This window comes from Engraulis encrasicolus, chromosome 14, assembly GCF_034702125.1.
Source record: "Engraulis encrasicolus isolate BLACKSEA-1 chromosome 14, IST_EnEncr_1.0, whole genome shotgun sequence".
Classification (NCBI taxonomy): domain Eukaryota; kingdom Metazoa; phylum Chordata; class Actinopteri; order Clupeiformes; family Engraulidae; genus Engraulis; species Engraulis encrasicolus.
Window position 1 is genome coordinate 5,433,582 of NC_085870.1, and position 16,538 is coordinate 5,450,119.

At 43.9% G+C, this 16,538-nt stretch overlaps 1 protein-coding gene across 1 annotated transcript in view; it reads left to right on the plus strand.

Moving 5' to 3' along the window:
- alpl (alkaline phosphatase, biomineralization associated) overlaps nucleotides 1-16,538 on the plus strand; it is a 69,030-nt gene that overhangs the window by 15,460 nt on the left and 37,032 nt on the right. The window contains exons 2-4 of the mRNA XM_063214827.1: nucleotides 1,567-1,714; nucleotides 3,133-3,252; nucleotides 7,236-7,351. Coding sequence (XP_063070897.1) covers nucleotides 1,630-1,714; nucleotides 3,133-3,252; nucleotides 7,236-7,351 — 321 coding nt within the window. The 5' untranslated portion in view covers nucleotides 1,567-1,629. The remainder of the gene's footprint in view (nucleotides 1-1,566; nucleotides 1,715-3,132; nucleotides 3,253-7,235; nucleotides 7,352-16,538) is intronic.

Below are 16,538 nucleotides of genomic sequence, written 5' to 3' on the forward strand. Positions count from 1 at the left end.
GTGTGTGTGTGTGTGTGTGTGTGTGTGTGTGTGTGTGTGTGTGTGTGTGTGTGTGTGTGTGTGTGTGTGTGTGTGTGCGCCGCGCGCATGCGCACGTGTGTTTGTCTGTTCATCATATCTCTCTCTCTCTAGTATACATATACTATGTGTGTGTGTGTGTGTGTGTGTGTGTGTGTGTGTGTGTGTGCGCGTGCGTGTGTGCGTGCGTATGCGTGTGTGTGCGTGTGTCTTATAACCAGGGTAGCATTTACTACTACTACTACGTGTACTACTATTTACTAGCATTTAGCATGTAAGAGGATACAAGTACAATGTGACTGCAGCCCGTTGTGTGAAATGCACCATTTACACTGATAGTGACCATGCAACCCAATGCCCAATGACTATTGCTGACTACATGTGACTTTCTAGGAAAACATTCCACTCTCAAACCTAATGATGAGCTGTACAAGCTCATAGTAATTGATTATTTATGGTGGCTATATGGCTCAGCAAGGAATGTTACACTGTCCAGCTGCACATAGTACACGTCACACAGCAGCACTACTGACTTGTACAAGATTCAAGATTTTTATTTGTCACATGCTTCCTTGTGCAAGCACAATTGGCAGTGAAATGGGGATTGCAGCTTCTCTGTGCTGTGCTGGATGGTAAAAAATAAAAGTAATAAAATAAAATAAAATAAAAATAATTAAAAATAGTTATTGACTTAATTTAAAAAGCAGATGGCTTGAGGAAAAAAACTCTTATGCAGTAAATCACCAGCCTGATTATCATCAACTCTCACATCTGTTCTGTTCCGGACTTGGTCTGACCAAGAGCGTTATAATGAAAAAGAAGAATAGAATAGAATAGAAAGCCTTTATTGTGATTATACAAAGTATACCAAGATTTTAGAATGGAGTCGCACACTGGAGCTGAATGCAAAATCAAAAACTGTATTAAACAAAGCCGAAAAAAGTAAATAAAACCGACAGACAAGGGACAAACTTTCGGGTCTAGCCCATCATCAGTGTTCCCAGTTTTTTGGAATTACGCTCCGAGCGAAATGCTCAGGATAAGACATTGGCGCGGACGCCACCCCACCATTACTGACCAAGAGCATAACAACATATCCCAAACGGCATGTTTGACCCGCCTCGTTTGGTTTGCTACTGGTTGTTTGCTTCCCGACAAAGTGGGAGGAGTTCCCGATTTTTCTGGAGCTCAGAAATTATATTTGTATTGCTCCTGGCCTGACCAGAAGCAACGCTGCAGGTGTTGCATCACTTGGAGGGCGAGGCCTGGCTAGTAAATCACTGTGAAAGTTGTAGCTACTATTGTGAAAGTGAAATTATATTGTCTATTTCCCACTCATACGTACAGTATGTAGATCATAACAGGAGAGCTCGCAACAAAATGAAAAATGTGGTCATGGTTGATCTATAAATAGGCTAACTGAAATTCTGTATGCACATGTAGCACAGTTTTATTGGTGGCATTTCACAGTTTTGCCCCCCAGGAATTGCCTCTGCTCTCCTATTATTCATTATACTGAATCAGCTTTGATTTCGCTTGATTTCTTAGGACAAGCCTGCGAATCTCCCTTTGCCTGTGGATAGTGGAATGTGACAGTTGCCTGGAAACACAATGGCACATGGGAACGTTTGCACCGTGACACTGGGTGTTCTACTGAGCTGCTCCGTCGTGGCGCTGGGGGTTCATGGCTTTCCCGGTAAGTCCCGTCCTTTGCACAAGAGACAAGTTCACCGTTGACATCCATGCCATTTCAAAAAGAACATAGACCTGGTGTTGCACGGGCTAGTAGTTTTTTTTTCCGTTTAGTTTTGGCTTAGTTGAACAGCCACCACCACCGTTCATGTAGATTTTATTCATACCTTCTTTTTTTTAAAAAAATGTAAAATTTCACATTGCCATAAAAATACAGAAAATACAACTTTGTCACACACAAAACACATGTATACTGTTCTGTATATAGAGTGTAGTGGAGAGCGCGCACATCCAGCAAAAAAGCATCTGCAGGTGCCAAATCAAAAAACTGACAGATGTAGAAGCGGGAAAGGATCTGCACACTGCTTGCAAAAGACTTAATATATTTGGAGCAACTAAGATGCCTGAAGAAGATCTATGATCGAAACGTTGCTCCAAATAAATTAAGTCTTTTGCAAGCAGTGTGCAGATCCTTTCCCGCTCCTACTGTCCTGTAGATAACCATGACATTCGGTACTGTGCCGCGGGCACTGAGGCAGCATTTGACAAGACATGCCAGCAGCATGTCGCATAAGCCTTTAGAACACAATCTTAAATTAAAGCGCTTCCTCTTCTGCTTGTAAACAGAAGCGTGATTGCAAGGATAAATACCGTAAGTCAGAAGAAGATCAAGGCCAGACCACACGGGTCGGCCACCCCCCAATCCAATAAGGCCATGACAATATCCACCATCTTGATTAGAAAGTGCAGCCTTCTTTACCATTGTGTGGTGGGGGAGATTAGGCTTACTAATGGACAGGACACTGCATGTATTGTGGTGTGTTTTGCACACATGCGGTTGCTTTTGAGGTGGGGGTAGTGGTGGGGATGGCTGGCTGGCTGGTTAAGAAGCTTACACAGTCTCATGCATGGATGCCAGATAAGAAATAAGGTCTGCCGTCGTCATCTTCGTTTTCATGGCCTTCTGCATTAAGTATGCTCGGGGAGATGTCCTAAATATTTTTTTTCTGTGTGTGTGTGTGTGTGTGTGTGTGTGTGTGTGTGTGTGTGTGTGTGTGTGTGTGTGTGTGTGTATATGCGGGTGTGTGTGTACATGTACATGGGCACGAGTGTGTGTGTGTGTGTGTGTGTGTGTGTGTGTGTGTGTGTGTGTGTGTGTGTGTGTGTGTGTGTGTACATGCCATGTGTGTGTGTGTGTGTGGGTGCGGGTGTGGGTGTGTGAGTATGTGTGTCTTTGCATATGTGTGTGTACCGTATGTGTTCACGCTGATTTTATGCGTGTGTGTGTGTGTGTGTGTGTGTGTGTGTGTGTGTGTGTGTGTGCGTGTGTGTGTGTGTGTGTGTGTGTGTGTGCGTGTATGTGTTTGCGTGTGTGTGTGTGCGCGCCTGTGTGTGTGTGTGTGCATGTGTGCGTGCCAACAGAGGAGGAGAAGAACCCTGCATACTGGAACACGTGGGCCCAGCGCTCGCTCAAGCAGGCCCTGCAGCTGCAGGAGCTCAACAAGAACGTGGCCAAGAACGTCATCTTCTTCCTCGGGGACGGTGGGTGACAATCTGGCTCCTTAAGGAAGAAAAATCCGCACTCACAAACTGCGTCTCATTATTTATTTATATTACCACCATGTCCAAAAAGCAAACGCGTTTCGGCTATCAAGCCTTCATCAAACTAACGAGTAATTGATTTTGCTACACGGATCCATTGACTTTCACTAGCTTAGCGACATGCTCCCTCTTTTAACTTGTCTTAAAGCAAGACAACGCTTAACATGAAAAATAAGACACTTTACCACCTTTATAAACCCTGGCGGTAACACTTTATTTTAGGGACACATCTATTAGCACTAATACATAAAATATTAATGCATGTGTAAGTAACTTGTAAGGCATGTACTAAGCAAAATAAGACAGTTGTTAGACATTTATTCGCAAATGTCTTGTTCATGCACAATAAGGGATTTATTACCAATATAACCTTAGTAAGGACCTAGTAGACCTAGATTTCTATTTATGTGTAAGCAGTAAGGGCCAGAATACAATGTGTATAAGCTCCTGGTACACTGTGTGAACAAACCCTGAACAGTGTGAAAACAGATGTGGAATAAGGGTCCCTATTCTAAAGTGATGCATTGCTCAGCCCAGATGGCTTAGGGCCCCCGCACTACCTAGGGCCCCACTCTACGTGCCCCCCCCGCCCGGGAAGCAAAGTGTAAGAACATTTCGAATTTTATATTAGTCTCAGTAGGTATGAAGATCTCACTTATTCTACTCATTATGTTGATGAGTAATTGGAAGCATTATATAGCAAGGATTGGACGTAAAGTTATCAATGACGGTGGGTGGTGAGATGTCATTTTTTCATACACCAATTAGTTTTAATTGTAAAAACCCTGCAATAAATGCAGGATATAACGATGAGTAGTAGTTTGGAAGCGAAACTAAGCTATTCCTTTCTGATAAATAAGTTAATGTTTGAGAAACTTAGCTACAAGAAGTGCAGTGCATGATGGGTACGCCCTTAGCAACTAAATTTCACAAGTGAGGGGAGGAGCTAAGGACGTAGGCTCAGAGCTGGGTAGGTTGTCTGTTGGCCTAGATTGCGTACCCATCATGCACTGCACTTCTTGAAGCTAATGTTCTCCAACATTCACTTAATTATCACAAAAGAGTAGTTTAGTTTTGCTTCAAAACTATTATTATAATGTTCTGCATTTATTTTGTTTGTTTTTTTACAATTAAAACTCAGTGGTACATGAAAAAAAATTACATCTCACCAACCCACCGCCATTGACAAGTGTACGTTCAATCCTTGCTATATATAGGCTCTTGTTACCTCTCTATCATGGATAAGAACAAGAGAAAACTAAATGACTTGGCTGGATAAGTATTAATTATTTGACATACCCTTACACTTTGTAGATCGGGGGGGCTAGGTAGTGCAGGCCTGGGTGGTGTGGGGGCCCTAGGACTTTGGTAGTGCGGAGGCCCTGAGGCTACCATCTGGGCTGACCAATGCATCACTTTAGAATAGGGACCCTTATTCTGCATCTGTTTTCACACTGTTCAGGGTTTGTTCACACAGTGTGTCGGGAGCTTATACACATTGTATTCTGCCACTTACTACTTACTAATAAATAGAAATATAGGCTTACTGGTCCTTACTAAGGTTATATTAGTAATAAATCCCTAATTGGGCATGAACAAGACATTTGTGAATACATGCTTAACAACTGTCTTATTTTGCTTAGTACATGCCTTACAAGTTACTTACACAGGCATTAATATTGTATGTATTAGTGCTAATAGATGTGTCCCTAAAATAAAGTGTTACCACCCTGGCCAACGATTTTAACTGTATTAAGCCCCAAAATAGTGGCATACCCCTTTAACGCATGTCTTAAAAGTCACTTATACATACGGATAGAATAGCGGCTAACATGTGAACCCTAATAGCTAGCAACAGACCCTAGTAAGTAGACCATTCATGCACCACGTGCCTGCCCTCCACATGAATTCCTATGCAGAAGGGCTGCAGGCAGAAGGGGCCAATTTATGAAACAAAATAACTTATGAATACTCTTGTGAAACAAATAATATTGATGAGGTTCAACTGTTGACCAATGCCTTGGAAGTGAATTGAAGCTCATTGAATTCCACCTGAGTGCACATTAACCCATTGTGTCCTGGAGACACATATACGCTGCATTCAGGATTTTGAGATTTGAGCTGTTTTATTAAATATGTGGGTATGTTAGAGCTGTATGAACACATTCTAATGCAAGAGGAGGGTCCTGGCTTTTAAATGTAACTCATGTCATGTTTGTATGTGCTTCGGAGGCTGAGATATTTAGGTCTTAGGGCTTAGGCATCAACGGGTTAAATTGGATTCTACTGTATTGTCATTACACATGTATGAATGCAGAGTGATGAAGTAGCCTTATAGTAAAGTAACAACCTTCATTGGGCAAGTACGGTATAAACAGCACAGATAGTACACAGTAAAAAAATAACAGTGATATTAGAACTTATAAAGAGAGTTAAGAGAAAATCAGAGTTAGGAAGAGATAACATTTGATAAAGATTTGGTTAAATACATTTTACTCTTTGGCCAGGGTTACATTTTCAAAGTTAATTGTACAAATACATATCTTCTAAAAATGTGAAACATTAGCACCTGGAGCAGAGTGGGTAATTGTCTTGCTGTGGAGTTGAAATTACACTGGCCATCTGCAACATTTTACACTGACTTTTGACTCTACTCTTCCTAGAGTTGTATATGTAAGTTTTCTCTGGAGCTTTACTGTAACACCCCTTTTTTTACTGTGTATGCTCAAAGTGTCTTAACCAAAACCACACAACCAGACTGATCCATTTAAGGAGTGTCAAGTGACGCTGTATAATGATTGAATTATTTTCTCTGCAGAAATTTGTCATTTGACGTGGGGCGCTTTATGAATTGCATGTGTACTTTAATGTTCATAGCCGTCTGTTACGTAATTCTGTCAGTCAAGCCAATTGGAGCCAATTTTGGTCCCCTAGGGGAAATTCTTTCTCTGCACTTTGTCCCATTTGGACCAGTGAATCACATTGAAGTACACACACTAGTCCGTAGTGGTGGGCTGCCTGCTGAGCGGCGCCCTGGGAGCAGTGTGGTGGTTAGGTGCCTAGATCAAGGGCACTTCAGCCGTGGTCCGGTCGGGCATTGAACCAGGAACCCATGGGTTGCCAACCCAGTGCTCTAAGTCTAACCACTGAGCCACGGCTGCCCCCGTGAGGGTCACAGGAGCAAGGTCATGTGTCAGCTCATCATGCGTCTGGATGTCTGTCATTTGCGCCTCATTCATGACTTAAGCTGACATGTGTGTTAAATTGAGCAGGCAGTAGCAAAAATATCTTATAAAGGTTGGAGGAGCAGTCTTCACCCAAACAGATTTTTCTTCTTTTTAGGGTGCTGACCAAACTATTATAAAACTGAAGAGTAAGAGAAGGTCGCACCATGCATTTGACTTTTTTTTTTATTACACAGACGCATTTCGGCGTTCTGCCTTCCTCAGTGTGTGGAACTGCGAAAGGTGTCTGTAATTAAAAAAAATGTCAAATGCATGGTGCGACCTTCTCTTGCTTTTCAATAGCTACACGTAAATTATATTCATACAGACTTATTTGTACAGATGTTAAATCTGCACCACATATTCTCTTACAGTAACACGCATTGTTCATTTTCAGCTCTTCACCATGAATAGCATTTGTTTGTGCGCTCTATTTTAGTTGTGTGCGTGCGTGTGTGTCAGGGATGGAAATAAGCACCCGTCCACCTGCCAATGACGGGTACATTTCAGTGGTGACTGGTAAAATTTTTAACCCACCAGTCACTTTGACAGGTAAAACAGTGATTGGTAGATTTTGAAATGTACCTGCCACCGTGACTGGCGGGGAAAAAACTTAAGTTCCACCCCTGGTGTGTGTGTGCGTGCATGTGTGTGTGTCTGTGTGTGCATTCATATCTATGTGTGTCTGTCTCTCCACAGGCATGGGGATCCCCACGGTGACGGCGGCTCGGATCCTGAAGGGCCAGCTGAGTGGCCAGAGTGGGGAGGAGTACCAGATGGAGATGGACAAGTTCCCCTACGTAGCGCTCTCCAAGGTTAGGACTCACTCCTACCACAGTGGAGTACAGTAGAGCAGAGTGGAGTAGAGTACACTGTAAGAGATTTCCCCTGCAAAATAACGGCAGTTACTGGCAATTATATTTACCTGTAATTCTACTGTTATTTCCCACCAAACACCATACAGCTCAGTACTGTTTAATGTACCACAGTATATAACTATTTTTCAGCAGCAATTGAACTGTTAAAATAACAGTACTCTACAGAACGTTCACAGTATTAGTATTGTTAAACTAAAAGTGCTCTACAATATTTATACAGTAGTATAGGTAAAATAACGGTACACTACAGTTAAAAAGTTGAAGATGTACTGTGAGATAGCAGGCAATTACTGGGTCATAGTTGCATTCATGAATATAGCCATGGCAACTTCCCTCCCACCCATCATTCTCCATACCCTGGCCATGTTACCGCCCCACCGTCCCATCGGTCACCATGACTGAAGTGACTTGAGCATGATACCATGCCGCCACTATGCTATATTGAGATGCTGGTTTGCAGTGGTCCATTGAATGTGTGGGCCATGAAACAATTTCAGTGTACGCAGTGCTATGTTACAATGACAATGGGAGTGTGTGAGGTGGGCTTTTTAATGAATCAGCTCTTGATGAGCCAATGATTAATCTAGCATTGGTCAGTCTGTAAAAACGTAATTTGCACCAAGTAGCACAGCAAAAAAGCAGCACTACAAGCTAGCTCTCAAAGCAATGCCTAATTTGCAGCAGGCACATTATATGCAACAATGCCACAAATGATGCCACACACAGCAAGTGCCACAAAGCAAGCTTTCACAAAGAGGAAAGTATGCAAGCCTGTAAGCAAGCTTGTAGGCAAGCAAGTGCTATGCTGTGCCATGCAGGCCAGCCAGCAGGCAGGTAAGCAACTGAAGTGTTGATAGTCCAGATTTATATACAGGTGCAAGGGTACCATGTGACCAGAGTCATCAGGGATTTGGCAGGTGAAGGTCGTAATTGAATAATGGCATAACAGCCCTTAGTACTCAGGTGAGGCCAGGCACTGATTAGCAGATTGGTTTAGATGGGACTGCTTGTTGCAAGAGTGTTACAAGTTCTTAAAATGTTTCAGCCATTCACACTTTCATCACTATCAACATGCATGTGCTACTCATACTTTGCTGCATCAAGCACTTAAGTATTGTAGTTTCCTTAGAAATTGTTACATCATGCTTGATAGTATCAGAGAATCTTAAACCAGTGAGAATGACTTAAGTTCTTCAGGTGGTATTGAAGCTTGATGGTGATCACGGACAAGTGGAGGATGAATGGGTTTCAATGGTGCTGCCTAAAATAACTTGGTTGTTTCCACAACGGCGAATGCTGCTATTGTGCAGTACTTACTGTTTATGCTCAATATGTGACTCAAAGTAGTATTTTCACAGTAGTTGTCTGTTTTTTCGAAAAACAGTAGAATGCTGTTGCAGAATTGCCCTAAATTAAAGTGTTTATGAAACGAAAACAAAGTAAAGGAATTTGACCATTTCCAGGACAGATTCTGAAAGTTCTAAGCCTTGTGAATAAAATGGGATATTGTCTGGGTGATATTTTGTCCTAAAAGTCATGTTAAAACGTCCCCAAAAAGTGTTTTTTTGGTGACATGCATATTTTATGCAAATGATATGCGTGACATAAAAGGGGTGAGTTCACCTCATTCCACCTTGTTCAGATCAATGGCGGCTAGTACCAAAACAAAGCGCAGTGTCAAGCAGTGTGTTGCTGGAGGGCCGAACGGTGCCAGCTGCAAAAATGGCTACTTGACAGAAGGAATATCTTTGCACAAGTTCCCTTCTGTGAAGAATGATGGAACTGTGGCCGACAAGGAGAAGGCTTAATCAAGCTAGGGCTCTGTGGATGCAATGCGTGGTTTTGAAGCAAGCTCGTGGTCACTGTTGTGCTCGGCACATTTCCACCCCTTGTGCTTCACCACAAATGTGGAGGTCGCGGGCATGGTTGGACTGAAGAGAATGCTATTGCCTCAAGCAGTTCCAACAATTGACATCGCCGGCGTGCAGACTGAAACTGCCCCTGTAACTGCTCGGGCACGAAGACAGGTGAGTGCACTGCTTTGCTTTAGGCTACTCGTTTTACCTTGTCCATCTGCTTTGTATGTTGTTTTCAGGAAAGGGTAATGCACATTACATGCCAAACCGATGCGAATGCTCTCGGAATATGCACTTTTTGTTGATTGCCATTCAACTGGTCAATAAATTGGTTTTGGGAGGATATCCGCACATCAGCGTGGTGCTCTCAGTCGAGGACAGCCAACTCACAGATTGGGCTACTCAGGGCTTTTTCTGAACGGGGAAATAGGGGCGCTCCACCCTCATACCTCCGTGGGTGCACCCTCATACTTTTATTTTTATATATATATATATATTTGAGCGCCCCTAATAAATTTCTCATTCATGGGGGGGAACACCCCCATTCACCCCCTGTAACCTGCCATGATGCTCCCTCATGCCAAAAAATCCTAGAAAAAGTCCTGCTACTGCTTAGCGAATAAACGGAGATGCACATAGCGTAGGCCTACTTTGAAGCGTTGATTGTTTGTTTTTAGTATTGTGGTGCACGTGTGGCTGACGTTTGGACACACCTCGTCCTCAGAGTCCGGCTGAGGGACACGCGACGCCTGTGACTTTGAGCACAAAAAATAATAATAATGATGAACGCTAAAAATATGCTGAGGACTCAGGCTATATAGGGCGTTTTTCCAACAGCCTAATACCTCCGTTTTTTCTCTAGTTGATGATATTTTTGCATGTAGCCTACATGCATTTCAATCACACTATATCGCGCAATTGAATCAAAATGCCCTCCATTTGTCAACAAATACACACGCCATGTCATCTGTGGGTCATGGCAAAGCGCCCTTAGCAACCGTAACCATAAACAAAACGAACTGTCAGGCTATGTCAACAATCGTCACTTCGCCTGTCAGACATGTCACTTTCTGCAGATGTATCAGTGCCTCTGAAATAGATTTGTGCTGCTGTTTTTTTTTTCTCATGAGGTTGGATGTGTGGTTTTTCGACACGCTGATGTTTGTATCAGAATTTTGGTTCCTTTATAAGATGTGGGTCCATCAAATGTGTGTTGTTTTCTCAGATCGCCATAATAGCAAACCAGGGACTCTCCTCTATGATGTCACAGCCCAGCTCATTAGTCACACCAAATTTCACAGAATTCACACTTTGAGTTGCCATTTTCACAAGTTCCTCCAGGATGATTGGGTTCAAAGTCTCATCGATGCTATCAGAAAAAACAAGGCTTTAATGGGAATGACCGTTTGTTTTCGTTTCATAAACCCTTTAACAGCTATTTTTTACAGTGTAGAGTAGAGCAGAGCAGAGTAGAGTAGAGTAGAGTAGAGCAGAGCAGAGTAGAGTAGAGTAGAGTAGAGTAGGGTAGGGTAGAGTCGAGTAGTGTAGTGTAGAGCAGAGTAGAGTAGAGTAGAGCAGAGTAGAGTGGAGCGGAGCAGAGCAGAGCAGAGCAGAGCAGAGTAGAGTGGAGCAGAGCAGAGTAGAGTAGAGTAGAGTGGAGCAGAGCAGAGTTGAGTGGAGTAGAGCAGAGTAGAGTAGAGTAGAGCAGAGCAGAGCAGAGTAGAGTAGAGCAGAGTAGAGTGGAGTAGTGCAGAGTAGAGCAGAATAGAGTAGAGTACTGCATTGTAGTGTAAAGGATGATCTATGATACATGATCTATTAAAAAAATTAAATAATCACAATGTCAGCATTCCAAAAGAAGATTCTAAGCGTGGCTAAGTTTCATGCATCTGTCTAGAGAAGTGTCTATCTTGCTCACTAGATTCGGGTGCAGTAGGCATGATTCCTACAACTTCACAGACACTAATAGATAACAAAATACCCTACCCCTAATGGCAGATAAGCTGGATAACGGCCTTCGAGGTCGACCGGTTCCACAAAGTTAATGACTTGGTGGAGATATGGCACAAAACCAAACAGCCCCGTCTCCTTGCTGCATTCGTCGTCCGAGTGCTAAGCTCCTGCTGAGCCATTAACTACGTGGTGCCGGTCACCTCATCAACCGTTATCCCTTACACCAGTGTTTCTCAAAGTGGGGCGCAAGCCCCCCTGGGGGGGCGCTGAGGTATCGGAGGGGGGGCGTGTGACATCTGATTTTGGGGTTTTCCCCCTAAGGAAATTATCTCCTGTCTCACCAATTAGCAATACATTTTAAGCCCTCACCAACATTGTATCATAAATTGTCTCCCTTTGTTTTACTGCTGTTTGAGGGGGGGGTGGGGGCTCGGAAGCATCCAGACCCTTCAAAGGGGGGAATGATGGGAAAAGTTTGAGAACCATTGACTTACATACATAATACACAGGTCCAACACATCACTCATTACCATCATAATGCACACTGTTGCGCATTATCCGCAAGTGAAACACTGGGTAACACTTTATTTTAGGGATACATCTATTAGCACTAATACATGCAATGTGCCTGTATAATAATAATATAATAATAATAATTGTATTTGTATAGCACTGTGTCATACAAGGCATGTAACTCAAAGTGCTTAACAAATGGGAAAAAACATTGTTAGAGATAGAATTAAAAGGAGAGGAGAGATAGATTTAAAAGGAGAGGTATAGAGGAGAGGCAGAAAAAGCAGGAAGGCAGAGGAAGAAGAGATAGACAGAGAATGTAGAGTCATAAGGTCAACGTAGGTTAGGACCAGGATTCTTAGATGTGTAAGGTCCATAGTGGCTGGGCCTATCATAAGTCATAGATAGTCACACAGAGATTGGGCGCTCAGGTGCGGCCCCTGGTGGCATCAGGGGTGAGGAAAAACTCCCTTTCGCTTGATTCATAGTTTGTGAGGGGGAAAAAAAAGCTCAGTGAGGTCTGAGAAAAAAGACCCCCTGTAGTCAGGAAGAAACCTCAGGCAGAGACCAGCGGCCACCTAGGGGAGCCCCCTGCCAGGGCTGGATTGCGAGTAGTAAGGGCGCTGCGGCGGCTGGGACACTATGACGTCTTGGCAGCTAGGAGTTGGCAAGGATGAAGAGGTGGGTCTTCAGCTGCTTCTTAAAGGAGTCGACGGAGGTGGCTGATCGGATCTCGATGGGGAGGGTGTTCCATCTCTTGGGCGCATAGCAGGCAAACGCGGCGTCGCCGATCTTCTTCTGCGGGGGGGTGGGGGTCCTTAGCAGCTTGGCATCAGTGGACCTGAGAGCTCGAGCAGGGGCATAAAAAGAGAGCATGTCTGAGATATAGCTAGGGGCAAGTCCATTTAATGCTTTAAATACTGTGAGCAGAATCTTAAAGTCGATTCTGTATGAGACAGGTAACCAGTGCAGGTCTGCCAAGACAGGAGAGATGTGCTCTCTCATTCTGGTTCTTGTTAGGATTCTTGCCGCAGAATTTTGAATGAGTTGCAATTTGTCAATTAATTTTTTTGGGAGACCAGAGAAAAGAGCATTGCAGTAGTCTATCCTACTGGTGACAAAGGCATGAATAAGTTTCTCAGCGTCTTGTCGGGGGGCCAAGCCGCGCACTTTGTTGACATTTCTAAGATGGAAAAAAGCAGATTTTGTTATCTTGTTGATGTGAGGCTCAAAGCTCAAATCCGAGTCTATGACCACACCTAGGCTAGTAACCTTATCTTTAATGTGTATGCTTAGGTCACCTAGGCTTGAGTGGAGTTTTGCACGTTTTTTCTTAGGCCCAATGAGCAACACTTCAGTTTTATCTTCATTTAATTTTAGGAAGTTACTGTTCATCCAATCTGTAATGGCAGACATGCATTTAGTCAAGGCATGAATGGCAGTGGTTTGGCTAGGCTCGACAGAGATATATAGTTGAGTGTCATCGGCATAGCTATGAAAATCAACATTGTGCTCTCTGATGATGGAGCCCAGGGGCAACATATAGAGAGAGAAGAGGAGAGGGCCCAAGCAACTACCCTGAGCAACTCCAAAAGGCACATCATACTTGTTGGAGACGTATTCTCCGATGGTGACAAAAAACTGTCTTCCTGTAATATATGTTTTGAACCACTCTAAGACGTGACCGGACAAGCCTACCCAAGATTCAAGGCGGTCAATTAGTATGTTGTGGTCTATCGTGTCAAAGGCGGCACTGAGGTCGAGGAGGATAAGTGCTGAAACTTTGTTTGCGGCAGTGTTGAGCCTAAGATCACTTATTATTTTGGTTAGTGCTGTTTCGGTGCTATGGTTGGCTCTAAAGCCTGATTGGAATTTTTCCAAGATATCATTCCCAGCCAGATGTTGATTAAGCTGTTTAAATACAACTTTTTCTAGTACCTTGCTTATAAAGGGGAGGTTTGATATAGGTCGGTAGTTGTTTAAAGAATTCTGATCTAAATTTGTCTTTTTTAGGAGTGGCTTTACCATGGCTGTTTTGAATGAGCTTGGAAAAATGCCTGTAAGCATAGAGGTGTTAACAATTTGCAGTAAAGGTGCTGCTAAGCAACCAAGTACGTTTTTTAGCAGATATGTGGGGATCGCGTCAAGGCTGCAGGTAGACTGCTTACTTTCCCTGACTATTTTACAGAGGTCGTCCTCTGTAATTGGACAAAACTTTTGGAAGCTCTCAGGTCTCCTAGGGGGTTTAAACCCTCCCCTCGGTGTATCGCCTGAGTGGGCGACAGAGGTTGCTGCGTTTCCACCTTGGATGCCTTCTCTAATGTCGGCAATCTTTTTATTAAAAAATCTAGCAAATTCCTCGCACTTGGCATGTGATGCTGCATTTAGGTTGTTATTGCTATGTGTTGGATTAAGCAGGTGGTCAATAGTGGAAAAAAGAACTTTCGCATTATGCTGGTTGTCTGTTATGATTTTGGAAAAATATGCTTTTCTCTCTGAGCGTACCGCATTATTGTAGGAGGAGATCTCATCCCTAAGGGATTGTCTGTGGACTTCTAATTTAGTTTTCCTCCAAAGACGCTCGGTTACTCTGCATTTTCTTTTTAAGGCTCTAAGTGAGTCATTCATCCAAGGTGAATACCTAGCTCTGGTTCTTGTCGTCGTTCTAATTGGAGCTATGTTATCTAGAATTCCTCTTAAGTTGTTGTTGAAGCTATCAACCATTTCATCAGGTGTGCAGTGACCATTTAGTAGGTCACCTGATTTGATGAGGTCTGAAATCTTAAGCTCAGCAGAGGCATTAATGCGTCGTCTGTGAATGACATTGTTGGGTGTGCTAATTTGTGTTGAAATGTCAAAATCAAAAAAACACACAGTGGTGGTCGGAGAGGCCGACGTCCGTGACCGATATATTGTTGATGTCAAGTGCATGTGAAATAACAAGGTCAAGTGTGTTGCCTTTTCGATGGGTAGGCTGTTCTGTAACATTCTGGACGACACCGAATCCATTTAATGTGTCTAAGAAAGACTTGGCTATTGCGTCATCTGATTTATTTACGTGGATATTAAAGTCGCCAGCAATTATTGCTTTGTCATAGTTAGTAAGTACGTCCGACATGAAGGTGGAGAAATCGGATAGAAATGACGAAGAGAATTTCGGTGGACGGTACAGAACAATAATGATCAGTTTGAGGTTTGCTTGGACCCTCATTGCCAAGTATTCAAATGAAGAGAAAGAGCCCAGATTCATCTTAGTACAATTAAATTTGTTGGAGAAAAGTATGGCTACGCCTCCGCCTCGTTTCTTTGGTCTCGGGGCGTGAAGGAATTTGTAATCGGAAGGGCAAGCCTCAATAAAAGTAGCAGCCCCGTCGTCTTTAAGCCATGTTTCGGTAAGGAACATAAAGCTTATGTTTTTGTCCGAGACCAGCTGGTTTACTACGAAGCTTTTGTTGGTCAAGGACTGCACGTTAAGTAATGCAGCATTAACATTCAAAGTAGTAGAGCTATTGTTTATGCGTTCAGGTGCAATCGTAATTAGGTTGTTGTGTACACAACCAGAGGGTCTATATCTGCGAGCTTTCCTACGGGTAGTGACAGCGTGGATAGCTAGAGGGGAACTCTCTGTTGGGCACGCAGTGTCTAAATTGGTGTGGTGCTTTGGATTTGAAACACCTGTTAGTCAATCCAAGGACCGGTGGGCTTCGAGGGTCAGCTCTAGGTTGGTCGCGAGGAGACGAGCGCCAGATCTGTTTAAGTGCCTTCCATCTCGTGCGAAGAGGTTACGGCGGTTCCAGAAAGCGGAGAAGTTGTCAACGTAGGGAATGGCTTCTTGGCGGCAGTGTCTCATCAGCCAGACGTGCAGTTGGCGGATTCGGGAGAACTGGAAGGCAGAGAAACAAACAGAGGGGATGGGGCCTGAGATAGCGTATTTTTTTCCAGTGCTGCTAAGGGTGTTAATAAGGGAGAGGAAATCGGACTCAAGTTTTTTATACTGCTGCAGCCGGATGTCATTGGAGCCTGCGTGGACGATGAGAGTTGTGGTAGTAGGATACTGTGACAGCGCGTCCGGCACATTCGACTGGACATCGGCTACGAGAGCTCCAGGTAGGCACCACGTCTGGGCGTTTCGTAGGGTTACGTGGCGAACCATCGAAGATCCTATGAGGACTGTTGATGGTCGCCGGGGTTCTGAATGGGCAGGCTGCTCTCGGGTGATTTGCCTGGGGGTAGCGAGGGTCCGGCGGCTTCTGGGTCGCACTCTTTGTGGTAGAGGCTTGGGCACCTGGTGGGAGGGGGGGACAGGGTCAGTTTCTGCATCGATGACTGAGTCAAGTACAGAAAAACGATTGCTAGTCACTAGAGGTGGTGAACATTTCTGCAGTACTCCCCTGCCGCCGTTAACCACCTCCGTCCAGCTACGACGCGCGGGAGTGGAGCACGGTGGATTCGGGGGGGACTTCGGCTGGTGTTTGCTGTGGCTGGGGAAAAAAGATAGTGTAGTTAGGTTGGCGCTAGTATTACTGGTTTGGTGTTTCAACGTGGTGTTATGGGATTTTATGACTACCTCGCATTGTAGCCGACGAATGTCACGTCTAAGTGTTTCAATCGTCATGTTGGCTTTGGCTAGTCTTTCATTAGCATTAGCTAGATCACTGCAGGCGCAGGTAGAGTTGGCCATAATTAGGTCTGCGGATGCAGCAGAAAAGGTTATTTTTGCGAGATAGTTGGTGTAGTGTTGCAAAATTGACTATGAGGTGAGGTGAAACTAAAGCCGAGTAGGGCTCGGCGCGAAAAAAAAA